This window comes from Westerdykella ornata (genome assembly GCF_010094085.1).
Source record: "Westerdykella ornata strain CBS 379.55 unplaced genomic scaffold EI97scaffold_4, whole genome shotgun sequence".
NCBI lineage: Eukaryota > Fungi > Ascomycota > Dothideomycetes > Pleosporales > Sporormiaceae > Westerdykella > Westerdykella ornata.
Genome location: NW_022986854.1, coordinates 679,647 through 700,158, shown reverse-complemented (window position 1 = coordinate 700,158; position 20,512 = coordinate 679,647). Strand labels below are relative to the sequence as shown.

The following is a 20,512-nucleotide window of genomic DNA, read 5'->3' as shown; positions in this document are numbered from 1 at the left end:
ATTCTCAAAGCACGTATCCAGTCAGTCTTTCCGTAGGAGGATTTCTAGCGTGGACCAGAGTAGGAAAATGGCTTATGATTCTATCAAATAGGGTTATGAACCGCAGGTATGTGGCTCCTGCATCAGCAAAGAACAGGCAGAATTGTGCCGCTGACGATGAGGATCGTACGGATGGTGTAAAAAACATCACGTAGAGGTGAATAAAAAAGTAGGTCAAATCAAGCTTTGCCCTCCGTAGTCACCGGGTTCATCGGTTAGACTCGTCAGGATGACAGGTTTGAAGGATCCATGATTTGATTTTCAGTGTAGATACGAAGTCAGCAGCTCCGTGAGGTATTCCGTCGCGACTGACGACTAATCCACAAAATCAATGTATGTAATTCTTGACCATGCAAGCTCTGCCTTGCGTTCATAATTAGAACGCTGATTTCTCATCGTCCCTGGTAATTTCGCCACAGTTTTGCGTGATTAGGGATTTATTCACCGTTGTGTATACGTTCAATGCTCGTAGTCGATTCCAAATCTTTCACCGATCGACAGTCAGCTTGCCTCTACAATCGATACGTACGACAGCGCTTTTGACTATTGTGACATGTGTTTCATCGGGGAATTTGGCGTAGCGCATATGCGCCTCTCATGCCTTGCACGTACTAGCACGTGGGCGACATATAGCACAATGTGAGCCAGGATAAGCTTACTTGCTACGCGAGCTGCTCCATGTAATCTTCGGATCGCTCGAACGGCCGTTAAGGCATATTCCCGTTCGAACTGGGTGTCTTTGGTCAACCCGCTGGGGCCTCACTCCCACCAGGGTCAGTGCTAAGTTTGAGTAAAGCGTCGGAGATTTTGCAAACCTTGGATAATCCCACGCGGATGAATTCATCTCTAAAGTTTCGTGGAACTTTGGAAGGAACGCGGTCTAGCCTTTTCCTTCGCGCAATGAGCCACACTGTTCTGTCAGCACCAGGTAGTTGCCAATCGGCTCGAAGCGGAATCGGAAGCAGTACCGATATTCCTATCTTTTTATAAACTTTGCCAACTCTCGTCGAGAAGCGCCTTGGTTGCAAATGGGACAATGATAATGGCATCTTACTGTACATCCGTTCATTCGTGGACCACGGTAGAAAGACCCACAGGGCTGCAGGCTGAGAGTCATCCATTGCAAGAGAGTTTCCACTTATAATGAAAATGCTATGTTATCACAAGTTGTGAAACCGGGAATCGCCGATACGAAGGTGAGCGTGGAGCACTCGTGTTGCAGAACAATCGGGAGCGTATTGCGGGACTGACTCAAGCACGCAAGAGCTGCGAGACCGAAGCGAAACAGCAATTGAGTCGTTGACAGAACGTCAGATTATTGCGATAGCAAGAGCAACCATGCAAACTCCGCGGACTGTTGACTTGGTGTGCAGCTGGATATCCTACACCCGACGCTGGGCATGCAGTCAGCTGGGCATCGAAGGAATCTGCACATCCAGGAGAAGTCCTTGAGAACAGTATTGGCGTAATTGAGTCGCTCACAATCTGACGTACTTGAGGATTCTGAGTATGGAATCTTATCATAGCTGGAGCAAGGGGGATGCATGAATTAGACTCATGAATACACAGCAACAGTGAACCACTCTATGACCATGTGAAGCAGAAACGTCCGTCCCTTTTAGACATGTGTGTGAACTGCCTTTAGATGATATGCTCTAAGCCTTCTCGCTTTCCAAACTCGTAAATTGTAGTTTCAACATCCGTGGCATCAACGGCCCAGCCTGTAGCAGTGTCAGCAGACATCTCGTCACTAGGTGTACACAACAGTGTACTCACCGGCGTCATCCTCCTCGGCCAAGAAGGGTCTAGTTTCCACTCCAACTTTGTCAAAAACATGGCCATTGACACCCTAGCGCCCATCATAGCAAACTTGATCCCAAGGCATGTCCTCCTTCCTCCATGGAAGCTGATGAAAGTGGACTTGCTGCTCGCCTTGCGGAATAGCATCTGAATGTCTTCGGAGTTGGAGCCCCAGCGTGAGGGGCGGAACTCGTGGGAATCGGCGCCCCAGAACTCGGTGTCACGGTTGGTGGTATATCCATTGTAGCCAAGGTAGGTACCTTTTTTGAGAAGAATGTTCTCGCCCAGCATAACGTCTTGCTCGGTGCGACGGTTGAGCAGCTGGGAGATCGGAGGATATAGACGGAGCGTCTCATAAATAGTAGCTGTAAGGAGAGGAATCTCTGCTAACACATGCGGATTCATACGGTCCTCTTCTGGGAGCGCAAGAATCTGTTCACGAAGCTGCTTTTGCAGGTCCTAGAAAATATTAGACTGGGTAATTGTGCCAATTTGTGCCAATGCTTTTTCCTCGCATACCTGGTGTTCCGCAAGCATCCTCATCATGGACAGCAACAGAATCTGCGGGTTCTCATGTCCAGCAAGAAACATCGATAGGCAATTTTGTTGGAAATGATACCGGTTACTGGGAGCACTCAATTAGTCCGCACTCCGTGACACAAGAATGTTGCACTTACATGATACCGGTCTCGTATGCGGTAACCAGTCTGCATCCTAGGTGATTGGAGTCCATACCTTCCGGGTGCTTGTGCTGATGTCCGGAGAGTACAATATCACTGAGCTTCGCCTTGAACTCGATGACCAGTCTCCGTGCCTGCTCACGCGAGGGGATCTTGAAGTGATCCAAGAACGGGAAGTTGAGATAGAATGGATTGAATATCTTAGGCTTGATAGCCGACTGAAGTGTTGACATAGGTGCGTTTGTATTTCCCAGTGTCTGATATTCGTCAGTGACAAGCTACTCTGGTACTGTTGGAGAGACTTACATTAAAGCTCGCGCCGAGCAACGCTTCGCTCAAATTCGCCAAGGTGTAGTCTTGGAGAGGCTTGGGCATAACAACACTGCCTTTCTGCTTCTGTTCCTCAAGGAGAAGATCGACTAGCTTCTGCGCGTTCTTGACAATGATCGATGTGTCGACGTCCGCCTGAAGTCCGGGCTTGACAATCGATGCGAAAGTTCGCCATTGATCGTTGATGGTGCTAATAACATTCTCGCCGGTATACAGAGCCAGAATTGACTGAGGATTCTTGACATGATTCCCAGCTTTGGGAAAGATGTCGTCCTGCTTGAAAACCTGATTGATGAAGGCCGGTCGTGTTACCAGGACGTTCCAGGCCCCACCAAAGTAGATCTTCACGGCACCGTACTCTGTCAACGGCTTCTTCATATACTTGTGCCACAGGGCTTCCTGGTCCACATCTTTGAAGAGAGGAATAAGTGTAAAGTAGAAGGGAATTGTAGGGATATTCTTAGGGAAGTGGGAAGGAGGAAGAATGTACCCAACAACTAGTTTGTAGATGCCCCAGGAAAGCAATGCCAGCCAAACAATGGCAATGGCTCCGTAAACGTAAGACATGTTCAATGGCAGGAAAACAAATCCGAGTTCACCACGCGGAGGGCAGCGCAAGAGGGACAATTGAAGTACAAACTTCCCAATGCACACCGCAGAAATTCACCTTAAAGGCGGTCTACAGCTCTGCAGGCGAGGCTGTGCTCCGGCCTATCTGTTCCATCCCTCCTGCAAACGCACAGAATCAGGTCGGCTGCGCTCTGGCCACCGTCCCACCGTGAGAGTCTGACCTTGCGTTGTGTTGAGAAATCATAGCGCGTGTTGAGAAATCAAGCGCCTACTGTCAGCTTCACTAAACCCCTCTAACGGAGGCTTACGTGCATATCCAGGGCACCCTGTTGGCGAAGACAGAAGTCCCACGCCACCCTGCATAGTTCACCAAATATACTGACCGGGGGTGGGCAGGTCTGTGAGCAGCTGAGGAACCGCCCAATGTTGACGTCGTTCCTTTCGACTCCCTGCCTGTCAACAAAGAGCCGCCAGAGATGGACGCACGTCTCTTCTTTTCCACCCCTTGCACTCACCGCCCGGTGCAACGTGCTTCAGGCCGCCAGCAGAGCACATCCAGTCTAGCGGGCCGCTGGTATGCTGGTGGCTCGGCTGTGAGCTGATTGTATTGGATGCTTGTATGCTGGCAGTGCCATATAGAAGCACCTGTGAAATACTTCAGACGTAAGATCAGAATATTCAACCTAACCTCTCAGCCCATCTCTGTCAACCAATTCAGTATTTTGAACTTGTTGAATCACCTTCTCATCTCGCTTATCATGTCTCCCGTCCAGGTAGCAGACCACGATGGGGAACATGTATCCCAAATGGACACCGTCATTGACACGGGAAAGGATATCGAGAATAGTACTGTCGTGATCTCGTCCACAGAAGTTGCCTCACTTTCGGGTACGGACTCTGTTTCTGGGGATGACACCAGCCCACCCAGTACATCAGGAGAAGTCAATAATAATTCTGCTCCGAGTCCGGCCACCACGAATGACAACCCAGGTCCCAGGAGCATACAGGAACCGCCAAAGGAAGCCCTGGCTCTAAAGGTGCTTCAGATCATTGAAACGTATGGCGTCAACTTCGAACGCAATGGCGGTTGGTCGTGGGAGGGCCTGTCCGCATTCATGCCCATAGTGACGAAGCAGATCAAAAACAACGAGCCTGTTCAACTTCTGCTCCCCGGCTTCCCATTCAAGGCACCGAACTCGAAAGACAAGGTGCTGGGCGTGTTGCCAGACTTGGGCGAGGAACTTGCTCTATCACATTTGGACTCGATTTGCAAGAACATCGAGGAGGTATATGAACACGGTGCGGAGCTTTATATCTGTTCCGACGGTCTCGTGTATAATGGTAGGCTGATCACCATCCTCTTTATCTGAAAGCCTTTTTTAACCAAGGGACAGATCTCCTCGGCGTCTCCGATGAAGAAGTCTGGGATTACGGAGAGGGCGTCCGACGAATCGCTGAAGAAAGGGAGTTGCGACACATCAAGTTCATTCGCCTCTGGGATCTCCTCGATCACCCTGGTCCCTGGACCAAGGACTTCTATCTTACGCACGCTTCCTGCATCCGTAGGGAGATGGTATATCGATACCGGGATCCGGAGTTTGAAGCCGACATGGCGAGTAAGTCGGACGACGACATCCGCCTCACACATAGCGGATACCTCAAAGGAGTTGCAAAAGATCTCGCCTACAGCCCAATATTGGAGGGCCTCTCTCCTGAGGAGAAAGATCTCAAGGTGCAGTCCATAGCGAAGAGCATGATGGCCCGATGGAGGGCTTATGCCAATGCCCTTGAGGCAAACCGCAAGGAATATGTCCGCTTGTCCATTCATGACTCGGCTGGGAAGAATAGCAAACTGTCACTGTCTCTTCTTCCGCAGGAGAGAGGAAAGATGGGGTACACTCCGTGGCACTCTGTCATTGCCATTGAGCTTGACGGTAGCTATCGCACGGTTCATGCCAGCGAAGTGCGTGATACTCACGATCTCGTCTACGTCAATGGCCGTCCATCGCACTTCCGTGCTAAGTCGGACATCTTCGACTGGAAAGCCGATGGTCTGGATGTTACATTCCGACACCAATACCCAACTGGCATTTACATCCGGCCCGCCAACGTTTCAGCAGAGAAGCCGGCGCCTTCAATCCGCGACCTGCCTATGAAGAAGGTCCGCAAGCTTTCGCAGACATTCTCTCCCATTGTGCTGCGCGGATTCCGTGAGACAACCGACGAGCAGCTTTTCCTTGCGAAAGGCCACGAGCTGGGAGAAGTTCTCACCTGGACCTTTGGCCAGATTCTGAAAGTCAAAGACTCTGGTGAGACCGACAAGGACGCCAATAACGTGACGTCCAACGAGGCGATGCCGATGCATTTTGACGGCATCTTCAAGTTCATTGACCACACTGACCCCGTCACCGGGGAGGTCAAAAAGGTGCTTACGCCTCCGCGGTACCAGTATTTCACTTGCATTTCCACGGCGCCCAAGAATACTGGGTTCACACTGTTCGCAAACTCCAGGCTCTTTTTCCGGCACCTGCCAGCGCCTTGGTCACTGGAGAGACTGTCCAAGGCGACTTGGGACATGGTGAATGATGGATTCTGGTCCGCAAAGCAGATCGGCCTGCCTCTTGTCGTCAAACACAAGGAGACTGGCGCTTCATGCTTGCGCTTCCATGAACCTTGGACGAACACCAAGTTCTCGAAATATTATATCACGATTGAGAACGACGATCAGTCATTGATCGACGTTATCAAACAAGTTGTTTATGATCACCGTGTATGCCTGCGGTTTGAGTGGGAGGAAGGCGATCTCCTGATCAATGACAATGTCTCGATGCTGCATACGAGGACAGCATTCACGGGTGATTGTGACAGAGAGATGTGGCGCATTCACTTTGACTAGAAAATCTCGTATCCGGTATTCGTAATCGTATTAGGAATTGCGTGTTCTATAGATTGTATCAGCAGATTTAGTCTGGCAAAATATCATCATCAATTACCAATAACGTCAAGCTCCAAAGCTCATCCTTCAAGCCGACAGGTAAGCACTTGCAGGCGCCAGAGGTAGTCTTCGCTTCTCTCCGATTCTCGCAACCGTAATCTGTTGCAGCACGTCCGTGGGGTGTTCTTAGACTGCCACTCGAGCACGTTAGCAAATCTCCTTGAACCTGGGGGAAATCCTGAAGAGCTTGTCGAGCAAGTTTCCTTGTGATTTGGCCCCGAAGCGATGCTGTCTAGGGAATTTGTAGGCGAGAAGTCTGGTCGGCTCCTACGCAGGGCCGTTCTGGGATCCAAGTGACACGTTTGGACCACTATATCTTCTATAAATAGCATATCCTCGGTGGTAGTCCATGCCAGTTTGGAGATTCGCGTCGGAGAAGAAGTGACACTGATCGAATAAGAGAAGAACTATGCCATGCCAAAAAACCGTAGACTAGCGAATTCTGTACTTTCTCTTCCCACCTTCGGGAAGTTTGTTTTTGCAACGATCCTGCGATTAACTTTGGACTTCAAATCGCCGAACTCCCTCATCGAAGCTGTATATTGGCGTTGTTTCATATTCCTCTTTGCATTCCCCCTCCGTATTTCTTTCACGATGACGTCCTTGAGAACCCAGCTGCTGTCACCTCTGGACCAAAATGCTCCCAAAGTATATACTCGCATGGCTCTAGTCTTCCCGGTCACCGAGTATGAAGCCGCAATCGAAGAACTACAAAAGGCTCTTGAAAAAACTTGTCAACAGCTGCCTTATCTGAAAGGCAAGGTGATCGACAAAGGATTGGAACAGCGAAAGGAGTCCTACATCGTCTGGGAGGAAGGGGCCTCCTCTCCACACTTCCAGGAACGCGTAGCTCCAGAGGGATTGCCAAGTTACAAACAGCTGCAATTCGATCGCACGCCCTTCCCTCCAAGCCTGTGGGTGACTCCTCCTGTCTCCCCAGAAGGAACTCCGGGCTTGGGCGCGACGTATACGCGTATTGAAGGAGGCCTCGTTGTCTGTATTGTCACGTACCACAAAGTTGTCGATGGTATCGGATACAGCCACCTCTTGCGTGTGTTGGCAGACAATGCTAGAGGAAAACCCTCTCAAGGCCCTGATCCTGATGAGATCTCGCACCGTAGGGCTCGAATTTTAGGCGGAAACGCAGAGGTCTCGGAGCAGGTTCGGAAGCTAGACTTTGAATCTCTGCTCGAACGCCACCCCGAATACACGTTGAGATCCAGACGTGCTGTGGGCGGTGTCGTACCGTTGGGGCCAAAGATCGGTCCTCAATATGGTACCAACAAGGTTTTCGCTATTTCCGGACAGAAGGTGGACGCTGTGAAGGCTGCACTGCTTGGTCGTTTACCTCCTCAAGCTCTTACGGTCAACAATATCTTAACGGCCCTGATCTGGACGACGATAACATATATCCGCAAAACCAGGTCAAGCAACCCCGTCGTTGCAAAGACATCCAAGATGGACTTTCCCATAAGCGCACGGCGCGTTGTCGGTCCATCTCTACTTGATCCGCCATTCATGGGGAATGCCATCTGCTATGGAATCACTGAGTTGCCTTTCGACGACATCGCCTTCATCCCAACCGAAGAGACAATCGGCCGATTGCTTCCTATCATCAACGCAATCGCGAATGCAGGAGCACATATTAATGCCGACCATGTTGCCGAGCTCGTGCGTATATCAGACTTGAACCCTGATCTTTCCGACATCATGCCATCGTGGCTCTTTGACTACGGTCCGGGGGATATGCACTTCATCAGTTGGGCGCAAGTGGACATATATGACTTAGACTTTGGAGATCGACTAGGAAATCCAAGATACATGCGCTCCGCTTTCCTGGAAATGGATGGGCTAGTTTGTCAACTCCCTCGACGCAGGGTTAAGGAAGGACAGGGCGAGAAGGAGGTCTTCGAGGTGTCTTTTGTGCTGAAGGCAGAGGACTTGCAGCGCTTGGAGAGGAGCGAATACTGGCAGAGCTGGTTGGTCCAGGACCGCCTGAATGGAACAGCGTAGGCGCCGCAAGGTGCCTTGAAGAAGGGAACCATTTGGTGGGAAAAGAGACAGGAATTGTTGGAGGACAGAGAAGTGTAGATATGTCATGGTACATACCATTAGACCGTTCAATTAAGAATCAATATCAAATATTGACATCAGCCATGATTTTGAAACGAGGGGAGATGGAAAGCGATGAGGTGGAATTGATGAGAATGTTAGAGCCTTATCGTTCGAGGGGTAGTGAGAGGCCTCGCCAAGCCCGGACCACGACTGGTGGCCCACTCTTCCCATCCTTCTCATATGCTATGATATCTTCTGCGAGCTCCGCAAATGTAAAATCTTGGTTGAATTTAAAGGATTTCTGAACTACTTTTAATCATATCCATCTCACCCAAAAAAGTGCGTCGCGTTGCTTTTCGGCACGTGACAGTATCCGAGGATAAAAAAAAGAAAAACAGAAAGGAAAACAGAGAGGGGGAAGGAAAAAAACGGAAAAGGAAAATGCCTATCTTTCATGGTGGGAGAGGAAGCTCAATGCCTTGAAACTCTCCATCGTGAAGTCTCTCGCTGCCTAGGTTCTCTACCCCTGCTAGACTCTTTCACTGTCCAAACAACATCATGCCATGGTGTTTCAGCCCAAGATACGATACTTTTCTGGTATCAAAACAGGGATATAGATAAGAGATAAGAGCTACTGTCTTTTTCTTTTCTTTCAAGGAAAACATATTCACGAAAGAGTACATATGTAGTCAGCACAAGGGCCGAAGCCTTAATATTTGGTACTAGTCTCATGAGTAATAAGGGCTTCTGGCTTCTCTAATTTTTTCGAGGTTGCTTGTCTTTGGAAAAACGAACATTCCATTCGTTTCCCATGTCGTTGATAAGGTCGTTTCAGCGCCCGCTTTACCCAACCCCACACATCAATAATGAACTGCTGAAAATCCGTGTGTTGCATGCACATACCTCTACACAAGCTTTGCCAAGTCATAATCAAGACGGGGCTGCGACCTGGGGACATCCTTGGCTGCGATATGGGTTTGACGTCGTGCATCGCATTTGAGTGGATTGAGGATTGGGAGTCCAGGCTGGTGCAAAAGCTGACCCTCGACGAAGATTGAAAGGGATGAAAATGCCAGCAACCGCCTTGGATTTGCGAGAGGGAGCAATATCCCAAGTAATTACGTTGGTGAATGAGGAAATCAGGGATGCGATAGCTCTACTGCGGCTTCACGCTTCACGATGTCGATATCAACGGCGATATGGTTTGTCCCTATGCTTCATTTGACTGACGGTTTGTCTAAAGATTCCCTGTTGCACATCTCCTTTTTCCCCACTGAAAGACCAATCCGCCCATCATGTCCATTCCCAAGGGTTTCAGAGTATATCTTTACCCATCCCCCCCCCCCCCTTTTTAGACCTCAGTGATAGCCACCAGCGTCATCTTCGGGGCCTCGCCCACTTCTTCCTCCGCAGCCTCACTCCTCTTAGCCTTGGCCGCCGCACCATTGGCCGCTGAATTCGCCGGCACATTCAAACCAGCATTCTGAACAATGCCCACACCAGACTTCGGAGTGCCCAACTCAATCTTAGGTGTATTTTGCATCGCCTCCCTCGCATAAGTAAGTGCTGCATTGAAACCTGGAAGATCGCGCTTGATCCAGTCGAAGGCGGATTCGATAGCAGCAATCTGGGCCTCAGCGGCCTCGGCTTGGGAACGCTTGTGGAGGGATTCGAGGGTGCGGACGAGGTTGGGTGCGCGCTTGGCCGCTGCTGTGGGAGGCGTCTCAGCTTGGGGTTCTGCGGGCGCGGGATTTTCACCTTGCTGCTGCTGCTCCGGGGCTTGGCCCTCTTGAGCTGGCGGCGGCTGCTCTTGAGGTGGTGCTGGCTGACCTTGTTGTTGTTCACCACCTGCTGCGTTTCCATTTGCGGCTGCGCCAGATGCGAGGGTTGCCATGAGCTCTGATGCGCTTTCCGTGGATCCTAGTGAAATTTCACCATCACCGACTACCAGGGCCGGGGAGTAGGCGCCCAAGTTGATGTTTAGAGGGACGGCAACACATGCCGTGATGAGTGCGAAGAGGAAGTATTGGGAGTGCATGGTTCCGAATTTGGTCGATGTTTGGAGGTTGGAAGATAGGAGAGATGAGGTCGGGGTGGATTGGTTGAATCGTCCGATGGGGAATAAGGAGGAGGTTCTTTGAGGATAAAAAAACAATAGGGACAAAAACGTCTATCGTCCGGCGACAGAGAGGTACTGATTAGACCAAGAGGTAAGAATTGAAAGTTGAGTGCCGGACTGAAGATCGCAAAGCCAGGCAACCTACTATGACTTATATACGCAACATATTCCACAACTCTCCACGCCCAACGGGTTCCCAATCCCGAATAAGGAGATTTGCCAAGGCCATTTCCCGTGATACAAACCTAAGGTGAAACTTCCCTGAGGCGAGCCAGGAACTCTTGGCGTCCATGGTAGACAGCCAAAGTGTCAATGGAGACCGTACTAGAATCCGGAAGCCCTGTTTCGTACAGCGCGAAACCTCTGTGAGGCGGTGCCAAGACGAGACGGACTAAGGGTTCACTGGCATGCTCGAAGATAGAGGCCGGTGCTATGCTTGGCTCGCTTCATGTACAACGATCTTTGCTGCACTGAGTGATGGAGCTAGCTCTTTTGAGATGTAGGAGGCACGCTCTGTCACGTTTCAATCCCAAGGAGTTCACGGTGATGGTCGTGTTTCGAGGCGCTAATGTTGGTGCTATGATCTGCCTCATTCACAGGCAAGGTCGTTGATTTAGACATGCGAAAGTGTCGGCAACCCCTAGCAGTATTGAGTGTTCTGTCAGTGGATGCGGAATAGTCGTGGTACGCCGGTTGAGTCCTGTGGGATGTGAGACTTTTCATGGCGGCACTGTACCGCGATTCAGTAACTGGACCTGCATATGCATGAACTTCTCTCTCTGGCATTGTTGAATGCTGGCAAATGGCATCAGATATTCTGTGAGGCTGCTTGAGAACCGGGGATTCGAGGAATGAACCGGTAATGTCCGAAGCCTCGTTATCATAGACCCAGCGAGCGGTTGACTCCTGGTGATTTTCGCTTGGGATATCAAAGTTTGGACTTGAATCAATGAACCTGTGCAGAGCACTTGCCTCGAACAAGGATACACCTGAATGGTCCTGTTAGCCATGATACAGGATTCCAACCGACGACCACCCCAGCATATCCTCCTCTTCGCAACGTTCTTCCACATAGACTGGCCATGAGCGCCGCTCAATCTCCATGTGAACTCCATCTAAGCTTCCTCCCATACTTTCCGCGTCTTGTCCAAGTGGATCCGAAATGCTTCACTTTCTTGAGATTAGGTTCTGAAACACAAGCTCCCAACCCCTCTCCGCCTGCACCTTGTACACATCTTGGCATTGTTCCAAGTCCCGCAGAGGTGACGAAGCATTTCTTGGCGTGGGAAGCAAGACCCTATGAGGCTTGTTTGGAGTTGCCAATGGACCTGTCACAGGGTGTTGCATGCGCGCATCCGGTTTGAAGGGTGTGAAAGGGGGTGTGCAAGGGGCAAGATACCTAGGGAAGTTTTTGGGTCGCTTAAAAACTACGCGTGCATGGAAACGCGGAGTCGGCGTTTCATGCCGGGGTAGCGCAAGAAAGAGAGGAAAGTCGAGACGGAAGTGTTAACTAGATGGGAAACTGCAATTGCCATTCATAGGTGGTAAATATTTATATACAATCCGACTACTATGTTGCGAATGCTCACGTGTTTCTCCCCTCACCCTGAACTCATCTTGAAAATGATGTTCTGTTCATTGCATGCTAGGGCACGAAAGGACACCATTTTACGCTACTAAATTAGATTGATCCGGTTCACATCGTTGTTCTCCTCAGGAACCCCTTTATGTTGGTGGAAAGTGGTGCCTTCCACCAGATGGAGGCACACTTACGCCTGCCAGCCGTTCCATTATTCTTTACCTCTGTGAGAGGCAGTAGCTAGTCGGCCGATTGGCTATACAATCGATCCTCCATAGGGTCAATGATAACTCATTTCCTCACTTTGCTCCCGCTTACACTTTATAGCTGCTAACCCGAAGTTGACTCACCAACTTCATCTCTGTGAGTGCAGTTGGGGAGGCGGGTTGCTAAGCGCCCCGGTAACAACTCTGCAACCAGCGTGCAAACTTTTCTGGACCTAAGTAGAGGAGTTGGCATCACCGCGTCGCTGTTCATTCTTCTGCCGGTCAACCCGCATCCTCTACCCGACCACGCGCCCAGAGTGCCTCTCGATTGCAGAACTCCTACCGATCTTCGCCGGAATCTCATCAGCTGCAGAATACTTGTCAAAATCACCGCCTCTCGAGAGCCCGTCCCTACCGGCCAATAGCTCTCCTCCGCCTCTTCACCTAAAAATTCTTCTTCCGATGCGCCATTCATGCCGTAGCCGCGTCCACCACCGCATGATAACTGCTCGAGCGACAAGAACCAAATCGCCTCTTCATCCACCGAGTGGTCAACCATCATGATGCGGCGATTCCACATAATGGCTGCGTTTCCGTTTTCCAGTGCAACGTAGAGCTAAGCGGAAGTAAATAGGAATTCCAGTCATTAGTTCTTGTGGATTGATGCAGAGTGAAGAGGCTTGGATGTGCGGTGCGCAATCTTAGGGGAACCCGCACGGCGCGAATCTTAACCACCCTGCAGTTAGCTTTCTTCCGCTTTCGGCGCGTGTTCCTGTGCGAGCATGTCATGAATTAAATGCAACGCTCTCCTAATGGCAATAGCATATCGCTTATCTTGGCATCTCTATATAATTCAGTTCTTTCAAAGTTTAACCAAGCGTTGACAAAGTAAGAAATATAGAACATCTGGACAGTTTCCCAAGTTGTATACCTGGGGTAGACGACGCAGAGCAGATAGAGAATCGCACAGTTCCTCGTCTCGCGAGCATCCTTCAAAGAAGCCTGGACCTGCTCTGGAGACGTTTGAAGCTCCTTTTGCTGATCGACTATTTGCCGTTTTCTGTTAAAGTGATCAATCAGGGGCGGGACCTGAGTTGCAATGACCAACAACACACTCAAGGCATCAACACAATTCGCACCAGCAAACAGTTCCTACCCAATACTGCCTTCGGTATGCCAACCTTGCCTACATTACACAGAGAGCAAGCTGCGCCTCCAGCTGAGCAATTCACTGGCTCTGGATTCCAGTGCGACTAATGTACATAGTAAGCTGACTGTATTCGCTTTGTACGGTTTCCGCACAAGCTTCTAGGTGGCTCGAGATGCGTACAATAAGATATCAAATAAGTCAGTTCGGCCGGTCTTATTACAGTAAACGGACAGTAACAGGGGCACTGAGGCGATGATAGGATCTAACTTGCCAGTGGTAGGAACTTCATCGGATCGTAGCTTGCGCAACAGGCAACTGGTTTTTTTTTTAAGACATTGATAACATATAACGAGAGAGAAGGGGTTTTTCTTGCGGGAAATAGGACTCTCTAGCCTGGCGCCTGATACTCTGCAAATGCCACTGAATCATCTACGGTTTCCTACAGAATTTCATGAAGACTTTCTTCCTTGACGTGCTACTAATCGATAATCAACAGTTCCAAATCAATGCTAACGCTGGTACGCGGCTTCACAAATCTCACTCGTGTCACGAGAATGTTTCGTTTCGCGTTGCAATCCTTCGGTGAGGGTCCAGGAGAAACTTCATGCAACCTGCCTCTATGACGCACGCATCCAGAGTCATGGACGTATCCTGAGCATGGGATCCTGTGCAATCAAGACCGCGACGGCTGTTGATTCTGCTCACATGGCTGCCGTACAGTTCACAGAACGATCCGTCCAGTGTCGTTCTTCTAAAAATGGTCTTATGCTCCACTCACAGAATGATGATGAATGTGGACAAGATGTCAGCTTCTGTCTGGCACGCGTAAAGCCCAAGGGTGGCCAAATGACTTCGCCAACATATGAAGGACGGTAACCAGCAGACTCCCTGACTTCGGGGGTTTGAATTAGACCTCGTACTCAACACTACGTAGGTATAAAGCTCTACGCTGTACCCATATTCGTTCACCGCCGACCCAGTGACCCTACAACTGACGTTGCCTTTTTCTTTCCCACCCAAGATGGTGTCATTGCTTTTCGCCCTCACAACCCTTCTCTCGTTAGCAAGCGCTATCAGCCTACCACCCAACCTCCACTCCCGACAAGCCACCTCCCTCAAACCCGGCGCCTGGATAATCACCTACACGCCCAACGCCGCCAACTCTCCAACGTACAGAGGCCCCCTACGCATCACTTCAACTAGTGACGCGACCTTCATCAGCGGCGACCTCTACAATGGCACCGTCCAACCGAACCCCGCCGACGGGAGTCCCATTCTCCCCCGCAACAACTACTGGGGCTTCGTCCGCGCGACAAAACTCACGGCAGGCAGTAACCGTGGGTTCTCTTTGAACCTGGAGTTCTGGACCTTTGGTGGTTTCAGGCAGACCGTACGGTACTGGGATACCATCTGGGCAGGCCAACCCGTCGATGGCGGATACATCGTCGAGCTTTCTCCTGCCTCGGCTCCCAGCGGATACCCAGACACGCAGAACTATTTCGAGGGGAACGTCAAGATCGCCAGCAGCGGTGCGGTGGTGGGCAAATTCACCATGGGGTGGGTGAGCACATATCTGCGTCGCATTAAGCTCGAGATCGGCACCGTGAGCGGCGCCAAAGTGCCTCAGGCGGACACCAGCGGTACGCGGACGTGGAAATCCGTGTTCGCCGAGGCGGGCTACGATATCAGTGTCACGGTTGGGAAGACGGATATTCCGGAACCGAGCAACACCGTGGGTGCGGGATGGTTCAATGAGGAGCAGGAGCACGATGCTGTGCTCACATACCGTGGCCCTACGGACTACGATAAGGAGTGGAAGTACTATCTTCTGATTGTTAGGCATATGGTGGAGAGTTCCCGGGGAGCTATGATCGACCCCACAAGGAAGTACAACGGGATTCCAAGGGAAGGCACAGCTATAGCAAGTGAATGGCGTGTTGGAACCAATCCCGATGGAACCCCTGATACCATCGACAATGTACCGTGGCCGGCGTCTGTGGTGGGCAAAAAGTTCGAAGACTTGCAAGATCCCTGGTTCCGCACCGCGGTACACGAAGGTGAGGTTCCATGATCATGGATGACCCCATGCTGTCGTCTAACGATGAATAGTCGGCCACTGTCTGAATCTCGCCCATCCTTTGGAATTCGGGAACCACATCATGACAGACACGCCCTCATTCGTGACGGCTGGTGCTGACGGCGTGACTCCTCAGCAGTTCCCGGATAATATCAATGCTGAGAGCATGAAGTTCCAACCCAGTGATATCTTCTTGATGCAGCATAGACCAGATACGCACATCCGGCCAGGATTCGTCGAGTTTGGTGCACCAGCTCAGGTACGTCTCCTTCCCGAGCGTCTTGACACGAATGCACCGCAAGCTGATTCTCAGTAGAATGAAGTCCCTCCTCCGGCTGTAGACCTGGATGGACAGACTGCCAAGATGAAGACGAGGGACGTTGAGAAGAGGCAGGATCTGAAGCCGGAGGGTTGCTGAAGACGTTCCACCTGGGATGTTGGTACGGGGAGTATGTTCAACAGGGGGTAGAATCACTGCGCTAAGCTTGAGGTTGCGGCAGCCTTCCGTATCCCTCGCGCCGGTTGAGTTAGATGGTTTCCAATGACGAACACATTTTAAGAACTAGCCCAAGCAAAATGAATAACGGTGCTATATTCGAGGTTGTAAGAGTACGTCACCGAATTAGTATGCAGGATGAAGTTGCCTCACCGCCTCCATAGAGCCCCATCAATCAAGAAGGATACACAGTGATTTGGGAGGCAATGCTTGGGGCATATCTCAGCTGCTGAACTAAGATATTGGACTGCGCCAGGAGGCAGATGTAGATCGAAGCAGGCATATGGAACTCTCTCTTCAGCGTAGAGTGAATGTTCCCCGTGGGGGTTCTGGGTTTAGGCTGACTAATAATAGCCAGCCGCGGCCTCGTCCCTTCCAGAACCCCTGCCCAGACTCAGACCGCCCCGTGGCACCCACCAGTTTTTTCGCTCGCCGCTTCTCTCACAACTCCCCTGACCCACCCTTCACAACTCGTTCATAAAACCAAGCACAACGACCTTCGTTTGCCTTACCCACACTCATTCACCACCAGAGCATCACCAATCAGTACTGTGGAGTACGTGTTGAACCGCAAGGCCAACCCCGAGAACAGCATATTACTGAGGTTCTCTGTTCCTTCAATTCTCTTCTTCATCTCTGCATTCACAGTCTTCGACTCAGCAAGCGCCTCCGCATTCTTCTGGACCCACTTTCCGCCATCAATACCGCGGCTAGCGACTCTCAACACCAAAAGTACGATCGCGAGTCTCACGAGCTTCACTCCCACGACCATGGCTCCTCGTTTCGTCCTCCCCAAGCGTCTCCCTATACATGCTACCTTCGCGGGCAAGCGCACCCCGGCTCTTGCTCGCCTCAACTCCCAGTCCACCGTGTCCAAGGCGGCGCAGGTGGTAGAGATGGCGCAGGCGGTCGAGAGGCCGAATCTGGTTGAGGCCTCGGTGCCGGTGATGTGGTTGCTGTCCGGTGCGGCCATCTTTGCGGCCTTCAACCGTATTGAGAGCGAGGACCATGTCGAGAAGGTATGCATATTTCTGTGATGGTAACTTTCTAAAAAGAAGCCTGACTGACAATGTATAGCTCCTCATCGTCTAACTCCTTTCCCGCGGGCGTTACTTTTCCTGAAATGATGGACCACTGTCCAGCATCTCGTTCGGTGGTGTTTGACGCATATTGCTGCATGGAAGCATAGCGTGGGATAGACTATTCTTCTCTGCAGCAACTTCAGTAGTAGACCTTTGCCTTTTTTCTACAGTTTTCCTTGGTAGGGATGATGGAAGAACGAACTTTGTTCACGATGGTTGACACGGATATGGAATCGGTAATACCTGCTACGAGAAACAGCCAGGCGTCTTGGTACAATCCGATTTTCTCTGCTCTCCAAGTCTGGACATGCTTACTTCTGTCCCAAGTTGCTCACCGTTGATCAACGTACATCTGGTCCCTTCTCGCAATGACCGGGTAGACTACCCCGTCGGCACTGTCAACCTGGCAATCCTTCATGGACCGTTGTACAGAGTACCGCAGGATACAGTCGCAACCTTCCCAAGTCCACGGCCTGAACACCATCCACCATGGTGCGGGAAGCTTGCCCTACCCGCGTCTGCGGGACTGCACCACCGCACCACCATCGTTCCTTTTCTGACCTCAAGAGCACATGCAAAATCTGAATTGGGCATTGCTGGACCATTTTCGCAAATGGTTGGAGGGGTCGTTTAGCCATCTGATTGGGTTCGGGTGTCGCGATTCGTACAGGCGCAGCCTCGGAACAAAACCAAGCCTGTTCCGAGTGCATGCCAAGGGTTCTAGAGGCCACGGAACCTGAATTTCTCGTTCTGTCCAACAGACTTGACGGCTTTGGCTGGTTTTTCTTCTGATTCTCGTAATGCAGGGGCTTTTCTCTATTTTCTCAACGTGGGGCTCCTCCAGAAACATGCGGAAGTTTATTCTTTTCTCCATATGAATCCGACATGGAACCCTGGGAAAGAACCTCCTCATGTCCATCGTGGAGAACCTGCTGAGAAAGCAGATGAACCACAAGAACTGATAAGAAATTCCGCAGCCTATAGTCTACTTCTTGTATATCAACTACGCCGTAATAGTAATCCTGCATGTAAACTAGCCCAGTTCCAATCTTCCGCAAACCCTGCAAGCCAGCATTACCTCTGGCCGGACCACTCCTTCATCGCCCCTCCACGGCTGTCCCGTCGTTCGCTCACACCTTTTTCATCCGGATTGCTCTCTCTTTCAGCTTGCTGATCCAACAATCGGATACTCGTGTCGAGCGATTCTATGTAGCTAACCCTCGTCTGAGGAGCGCAGGTACACAGTATTAGGCTTTCTGGACGTTGCCCGAGAGTGATTCTGCCATTTGCTTGCAAAGTCAAGGGACCCCTAGAGCGCAGTCTTCTCCTCGAAGCATTCGAGTGACAAATAGGAACCGAGCGGTTGACTCGCAGGGCCTCTAAGTCGAATTCCCCGCTGCCGGTAGAAAGCGCGTGGCGTACCCGGACGTCGGGAGCTTAATTCTTATTGCTACTGGATTCCCAACAAGTCAGCTGTTCGAACCCAGTAGTAGGGACTCACTCGGCCTACTCTGGACTCACAGCACGGTCATCCAATATGGGAGACGACAGGGACGCAGTTACTGAAGAGAAGGGCTGCTCAGCGGCGACATCCATGGCCAATGGCGCCGAACCAGTCGCCATCGAGACGCTCGTCGCGCCGTCGAATTATACGCTCAAGATGGATTTGCGGTTGATTCCTATACTGGGATGTACATATACCGTTTTGTTCCTCGACCGGACGAACAGTATGTTTCTCTTTCTCTCCCCTTCCATGTACCCGAATCATAATAGCTAATGATTTTACTAGTTGCAAATGCACGCATCGAAGGCCTGGAAAAAGGCCTCAATATGCCTCCGCAGGGTTACAACACGTGCATATGGATCTTCTTCATTCCCTTTGTGCTGATAGAGATCCCATCAAACATGATCATGGGCCTACCGCGCGTGAAACCGAATGTCTTCCTGGGACTCAATATGTTGATCCTCGGTGTCGTGGCCATGTGTCAGGGGTTGACACATAGTTATGGGGGACTGTTGGCGCTGAGGTTTCTGATGGGGATTTTCGAGGCGACTTTGCCTGCTGGTACGTTTTTGTTGCCACTTAGGGGGCTTAGAAGATTAGTGAAGACCAAGGGCTAATGTTGATGTACAGGTGCGGCGTTCTTGATTGGAGAGTATTATACGAGGAAAGAGGCTGCGTTGCGATTTGCCTGCTTCTTCACCTTCGGCGTGCTGGGTCCTTGTGTCAGCGGTGTATGTATTCGTTTCCTGTATGACACTGGACAGTACTAACCAGAACCTATCTGCAGCTACTTGCCTACGGACTTCGAAACATGCACGGAATAGCCGGAAAAGAAGGCTGGAGATGGTACGTCCCCTTCTCTCTCCCCTTCCCGATTCCCCCAAGCCCTTGCCATTCTTTCGACTCACAACTCCAATAGGATCTTCATCATCGAAGGCCTCTTCACAATCTTCATCTCCTTCTTCGTCTTCCTCCTCGTCCCGGACTTCCCCGAGAAGACCAAAATCCTCTCCCCAAAGGAAAAAGCCCACCTCCTCCAGAAACTGCGCCTCGACAAAGGCGACCAGAAACTCGACCTCAAATCCGTAAACTGGTTCAAAGTCCTCTCTGACTACAAGATTTGGTTCCCGTACTTTCCATCTCTCTTCCAAACGAAGGCAAAGACTAACGTTACCGCAGCACACTAATGTTCTTCTGCTGCGACATGACCGCGGCCTCGATATCCTCGTTCCTCCCGACCATCCTGACCGAACTGGGCTACCGCGCCGCCATGGCCCAAGTCCTCAGCATCCCCATCTGGCTCACAGGCATCCTCTTCCAAGTGACGGGCGGCTTCCTCTCGAGCCGCACAGGCCGACGCTTCCCCTTCGTCCTCGCGGGCATCGCCTTCGTCCTCGTCGGCTGGATCATCCAACTCGTCTACAGCACCCACCGCGGCTCCGGCTCCGGCGTCGGCGTAGGGGTCCGCTACTTCAGCCTCTTCGCCATGAGCGGCGGCACGTTCCTGCAGATGAGCATGACGACGGCGTGGATGACGAATAACCTGCGCGGCAGGGCGAGTGCGGCCGTGGGCACGGCAATTATTCTTGGCCTAGGAAACTGTGCCAACTTCGTCGCGGCGAATGTGTTTTTGAAGACGGAGGCGCCGTTTTATAAAACCGGGTTTGCGACCGGGTTGGGGGTTACGGTGTTGGGGGCTGTGGCGTGTTTGGTGTTTGTGGGGTTGCTTTGGGGGCATAATAGGAGGGTGAGGGCGAGGAGGGAGAGGAGGGGGCAGGAAGGCGTCGGTGAGGTGGATGATCAGGTGGAGTATCTTTATCAGTATTAGCG

At 51.1% G+C, this 20,512-nt stretch overlaps 9 protein-coding genes across 9 annotated transcripts; 5 read left to right on the top strand and 4 right to left on the bottom strand.

Annotated features, from left to right (window-relative positions):
- Positions 1 to 1,652: 1,652 nt before the first annotated feature.
- EI97DRAFT_431101 (Dit2 protein) lies at positions 1,653 to 3,644 on the bottom strand. Its single transcript, XM_033797848.1, has 5 exons — positions 2,826 to 3,644; positions 2,517 to 2,776; positions 2,359 to 2,464; positions 1,816 to 2,298; positions 1,653 to 1,760 (listed from the first exon to the last, which is right to left on the bottom strand). Exons 1-5 carry the CDS (start codon positions 3,414 to 3,416, stop codon positions 1,695 to 1,697), a joined length of 1,506 nt encoding a protein of 501 aa, XP_033656392.1. The 5' UTR covers positions 3,417 to 3,644; the 3' UTR covers positions 1,653 to 1,694.
- Positions 3,422 to 6,429, top strand: EI97DRAFT_492501 (putative pyoverdine/dityrosine biosynthesis protein; the record flags this gene model as incomplete). The annotated part of the gene is made up of 3 exons (XM_033802318.1): positions 3,422 to 3,550; positions 4,253 to 4,760; positions 4,814 to 6,429. The coding sequence occupies 3 exons, from the start codon at positions 3,422 to 3,424 to the stop codon at positions 6,313 to 6,315; spliced, it is 2,139 nt and encodes a 712-aa protein (XP_033656391.1). The 3' UTR covers positions 6,316 to 6,429.
- Positions 6,430 to 6,794: 365 nt separating this feature from the next.
- On the top strand, positions 6,795 to 8,563 carry EI97DRAFT_431099 (uncharacterized protein). Its single transcript, XM_033797847.1, has one exon. The coding sequence runs from the start codon at positions 7,075 to 7,077 to the stop codon at positions 8,425 to 8,427; it is 1,353 nt and encodes a 450-aa protein (XP_033656390.1). The 5' UTR covers positions 6,795 to 7,074; the 3' UTR covers positions 8,428 to 8,563.
- Positions 8,564 to 9,820: 1,257 nt separating this feature from the next.
- On the bottom strand, positions 9,821 to 10,897 carry EI97DRAFT_492500 (uncharacterized protein; the record flags this gene model as incomplete). Its single annotated transcript, XM_033802317.1, has 2 exons — positions 10,300 to 10,897; positions 9,821 to 10,179 (listed from the first exon to the last, which is right to left on the bottom strand). Exons 1-2 carry the CDS (start codon positions 10,505 to 10,507, stop codon positions 9,821 to 9,823), a joined length of 567 nt encoding a protein of 188 aa, XP_033656389.1. The 5' UTR covers positions 10,508 to 10,897.
- Positions 10,806 to 11,795, bottom strand: EI97DRAFT_221427 (uncharacterized protein). The gene is made up of 2 exons (XM_033793867.1): positions 11,561 to 11,795; positions 10,806 to 11,507 (listed from the first exon to the last, which is right to left on the bottom strand). The coding sequence occupies exons 1-2, from the start codon at positions 11,701 to 11,703 to the stop codon at positions 11,105 to 11,107; spliced, it is 546 nt and encodes a 181-aa protein (XP_033656388.1). The 5' UTR covers positions 11,704 to 11,795; the 3' UTR covers positions 10,806 to 11,104.
- A 220-nt stretch (positions 11,796 to 12,015) lies between these two features.
- EI97DRAFT_440364 (uncharacterized protein) lies at positions 12,016 to 12,953 on the bottom strand (the record flags this gene model as incomplete). Its single annotated transcript, XM_033799623.1, has 3 exons — positions 12,016 to 12,110; positions 12,362 to 12,391; positions 12,518 to 12,953. 3 exons carry the CDS (start codon positions 12,951 to 12,953, stop codon positions 12,016 to 12,018), a joined length of 561 nt encoding a protein of 186 aa, XP_033656387.1.
- Positions 12,954 to 14,343: 1,390 nt separating this feature from the next.
- Positions 14,344 to 15,986, top strand: EI97DRAFT_221361 (uncharacterized protein). The gene has a single exon (XM_033793866.1). The coding sequence runs from the start codon at positions 14,545 to 14,547 to the stop codon at positions 15,592 to 15,594; it is 1,050 nt and encodes a 349-aa protein (XP_033656386.1). The 5' UTR covers positions 14,344 to 14,544; the 3' UTR covers positions 15,595 to 15,986.
- Positions 15,987 to 16,866: 880 nt separating this feature from the next.
- On the top strand, positions 16,867 to 17,188 carry EI97DRAFT_456284 (uncharacterized protein; the record flags this gene model as incomplete). Its single annotated transcript, XM_033800713.1, has 2 exons — positions 16,867 to 17,115; positions 17,174 to 17,188. 2 exons carry the CDS (start codon positions 16,867 to 16,869, stop codon positions 17,186 to 17,188), a joined length of 264 nt encoding a protein of 87 aa, XP_033656385.1.
- Positions 17,189 to 18,772: 1,584 nt separating this feature from the next.
- EI97DRAFT_372039 (MFS general substrate transporter) lies at positions 18,773 to 20,510 on the top strand (the record flags this gene model as incomplete). The annotated part of the gene is made up of 6 exons (XM_033795328.1): positions 18,773 to 18,905; positions 18,968 to 19,243; positions 19,313 to 19,413; positions 19,470 to 19,528; positions 19,602 to 19,811; positions 19,862 to 20,510. The coding sequence occupies 6 exons, from the start codon at positions 18,773 to 18,775 to the stop codon at positions 20,508 to 20,510; spliced, it is 1,428 nt and encodes a 475-aa protein (XP_033656384.1).
- Between the last annotated feature and the right edge of the window lie 2 nt (positions 20,511 to 20,512).